At 55.2% G+C, this 3,726-nt stretch overlaps 1 protein-coding gene across 1 annotated transcript in view; it reads left to right on the top strand.

Annotated features, from left to right (window-relative positions):
* The first annotated feature begins 3,634 nt into the window (after positions 1-3,634).
* Positions 3,635-3,726, top strand: part of GRHL1 (grainyhead like transcription factor 1) — a 38,843-nt gene continuing 38,751 nt past the window's right edge. Inside the window, 1 exon segment of the mRNA XM_026037102.1 lies at positions 3,635-3,690. Within this exon segment, the coding sequence (XP_025892887.1) occupies positions 3,671-3,690 (20 nt within the window). The 5' untranslated portion in view covers positions 3,635-3,670.

Genomic DNA, 3,726 nt, shown 5'->3' with positions numbered 1-3,726 from the left:
AAAGCTCATAAAAATCCTCTCTGCTGAATGATTAACTCTGATTTCTTGGCGTTTATGGTCAGAAGAGGAATCTGCTGATGCTCCTGAAGGTTCTTTGGGATATTTAGGAGGAGTTCCTGTCAGGAGATGCTGCAGCGAGGAGGTTGGCAAAAGGACCTGCTGCTGGAGCGAAGCAGGGGCTGAGCTGGGCTGGTTGTGTCCTCCTCATGTGCGGATCCTGTTGCCCTTTTGGAGCTGTGAACGGCAGCGTTGGGAGGAGCCCATGTGCTCCTCTTCCTCCAGCTTCATCACCTGGAATTTACCTCTTGGGTAGGTTTTAAAGAAGATGCACGTGCACCAAAATACCTCCTTTCCACAGGGTTTCTGGTGATGGGATCTGGCTGCTGTGGATGGCAGCAGTGTCTGTGTCTATTCCAAGGCTTCCTCTTGTTGCAGGGGCTCTGTCTTTGCACCCAAGGTCACAGACGTGCTCAGCGCCTACACAGGGATCTTGCACACTGGGGCTTGGCCCCCATGTGCTGCCTTTTCCCAGGCAATTCCAGCAGTGTCCAGTGGAGTAAACGTGTCCTGGCTCTCGTGTCCTGGAGGGCAGTTTGTCCCGGAGATTGCCGTGTTTGCAGCTTTGCCAGGGAATTAGGGGTGCGTGTGCTGCCAGGCACAGTGGGTCGGACCCCAAACCTTCAGCACCGAGCAGAGCGGCCAGCGCGTTTCCCGAGCCCCCCGGAAAGCAGGGAAACCTCCATGTGTGAGAAAATCCAACCCAAAGGAAGGGCCTTATTGAACAGGGATGAAAAGTATTCCCGGAGCCTCCAGAGATGATGGTGGAGGTAAATCCCTGGCTCCAAGGTGATGGGTCATTTAAAAAAAATAGATTACTGCCAAATAGTCACTGATGTTGTGTGCATTTAAAATGCCCTCAGTGGGGCTCATGATGCTCTCTCTCTTGTCCCACTCAATAGCTGTAATGTCTCAACAGTTTGTACCTTATGAGCAGGAGTAAATATAGAATTAGAAGGGAGAATCAGGTGCTTAAGGAATGCCAGCAGGATCCGCTGTGGGGATAATGCTGCCAGGATAAGGAAACTGCTTGTCCTTCACATTCCTGTTCCACTTTTCACACATTGTGCTTCCATTTATTTTTTAAATCTCTCATTCCCTTCCATGTTTTTCCATCTTCCCTTTCCTATAAAACATTTCAAATGTCCTTTTCCATCGTTGTCCTTCTGTTTCTTTCCACCATTGCTGCTTTTACCTCATTTCCTAGCCTGGGATTTCTCCCCCCCACCTGCCCTTCGATGCGTTCAGCTGATTTTTCTTTTTCTTGCTTTTTTTTTTGCCTATCTGATGTGCTGTGCACTGATGAAAGGTGCAGAGGATTCAGTATTCCTGAGAGCCAGCCCTGCTACTTGGTGCAGATTTAGGGGTCCACATTGACCCAGCCTTGTTTCCCTGCCACCAAGTATCAAAAACACGGAATTGGTGCTTTTTCCTTTGCCTTGTGTGGATGCCTCATGATGACACTCATCCCCCAGGAGATTTTGCAACCTCATTTGTTAGGGAAATCACAACAGTAGATAATCCTTGTGCAGAACAACTCGCTTTCCGCACGCAAAGATGCCAGAGGACGGGAGAGAACTGAGGGCTGGAGGCAGGAGGTGACAAGCGGAGTTCCCACTGCTCCCGCTTGCGCCGAGCGGGAGACACTTAACAGGGGATGAATAGAGAAACAGAAATGGGAAAACAGCACGGGATAAACCCTGGGGATAGAGGGAAGGACACAAGGAGAGGCAGAAGGGCCGAGGGAAGGGACAAGCAGGAGCAGAGAGCGCAGGGCAAGGGCAGCTCTGCGGAGCGCGGTCCACGGCCAGGCCGAAGCTTCCCAGCTCCCTGGGTGCTTCCCGCCCGGTTTTCCTGGCGGTGCCGCATCCCGGCGAGCGACGTCACCCGCACGCGGCGGCGCCGCTGGCGAGGCCCGATGGTGACCGGCAGATTAGTCAGCGGTGTCACAACCCGCTGCTTGTGTCACTGTCTGCTGCGCGTGGAAGCGATCGCCGCCGCGATAGGCGAGTTGTCAGCAGCGGCTCGGGCTGCTAAGAAAGGAGGGGGGACTTTAAAAGAGTCTGCGTTATTTGGGGGGAATCTCGGTCAGTTCTAGCCAGAGAAGTGCAAAAGGTTCTGTTGTCAAGGGGGATTTGAGCCGTTCAGCTGCCTGGCGGGCGCCTCCAACGCGGACTGCGCCCGGGCCGCTCAGAGCTGCAGGGTTTTACCATTAATGAAAGGTCTGTCCGTGTGCCAAAGAGCAAGAGCAGAATGGATGAGGATTAGCAATAACCAGCTCTGGAGACAGCTAGCGATCCTGTCCCCTGCTCCGCATCTTGAGTCGCCGTTGTAATTTGTATGGGAAACCAAACAATTCACACTCTTTGGGAAAAACCGCAAGCGGATTTTTTTTTTTTTTTCTGTGTAATCTAGGGCTAGATTTTAAAACGTGTGGCACAGATTTATTGCATGTCTTAAAAAAACAACTTAAACCCTTGCACTTTCTAGAGCAAGATGCAATTGAAGATTGATTTTTATCTTTTGCCATCCCCATGGCAGTGTTTGCTGGTGCAAACAGGACATTTTGTTTCTAGGATGCCAGTCCTAATCCAGCCAGAGGATGTGAAGCAACTTCCAGGATTAGACCCTTGGCAAAATCTTGCTCCCTTTAGTTGCAGGTTTCCTTAGGTTGGCTGCTTGAATTGTCTTTCCATAGCTTTGCACTGGAATATTCCCTAAACAAAGAGGGAGGGAGCTTTGGAAAGGAGAATTAGCCAATATTTTTACACGGTGGTAGCTATTGGGAGCATCTTCAACCTTTGATAGACTGCACCGTTGCTATACGGGGCTTGATTTAACATGTTACTTAAACAAGCCGCCTTCCTCCCACCCTTATTTCCCAAGGAGAAATGTCAGATATTCCTGATTCAAATCTGGAATCCTGATTCAAATCCAGAGGCGGTAATGGGGCCATGTCGGTGCCGGGGATGGTGCCGGGGGTAAAGCTGGGGCTGCTGCAGCACCCGGGCTCTGGGAAACCTCTCTCCGCCTCCCCGTCCTGATTCGATATTAGGATCTCTGTGGGAATGAGGGATTTGTGACCACCTTTAGAACCCATCACGAGGGGAAAGGCGAGGCGGAGGGAAGGGCGTTTCTGGGGGGCGAGGAGCCCCTGCCCTGCCGGCTCGTTCGGGTGCGTGAGGCGGGCGCGGAGAGACCGGAACCAGCCCCATGAGGACCGGGCCGGTGCGGGGAGCGGGAACGGGCCCTCTCCAAAGGAAACGGGGCTTCTCCAAAGGAACCGGGACCCGGGCTCCCCGCCGTCCTGTCCCGCTCCCTCCCCGCGCCCCCGCACACGGCGTCGCCGCCGCGCCCGCCTCAGCAACGGCCGCCCCGCGCCCCGCCCCTCGGCGCGGCCCGCCCAATGGGGCGCGCCGGTCCCGCCCCCCGGCGCGGCGGCAGCCAATGGGCGGCGGCGCGCGGCGCCCGTCCACCTGCGGCTGCGGGAGCCACCTGAGCGGGCGAGAAAAGCCGACAAAACCCGTCGGAGCGGCGGGCTGCGCGCTGCTCGCTGCGCTCGCCCCCGCCGCGCCGTCCCGACCGGCCGGGCCAGTTCCGCCGCTCGCCAGACATGACACAAGACTACGACAAGTGAGCGAGCCGGGCGGGGGGCGCCGGGCCGCCCGG

Source organism: Nothoprocta perdicaria, unplaced genomic scaffold, assembly GCF_003342845.1.
Source record: "Nothoprocta perdicaria isolate Ctin4 unplaced genomic scaffold, notPer1 scaffold_19, whole genome shotgun sequence".
NCBI lineage: Eukaryota > Metazoa > Chordata > Aves > Tinamiformes > Tinamidae > Nothoprocta > Nothoprocta perdicaria.
Note: the sequence above shows the minus strand (reverse complement) of the source record. Positions and strands in the feature narration are given on the sequence as shown.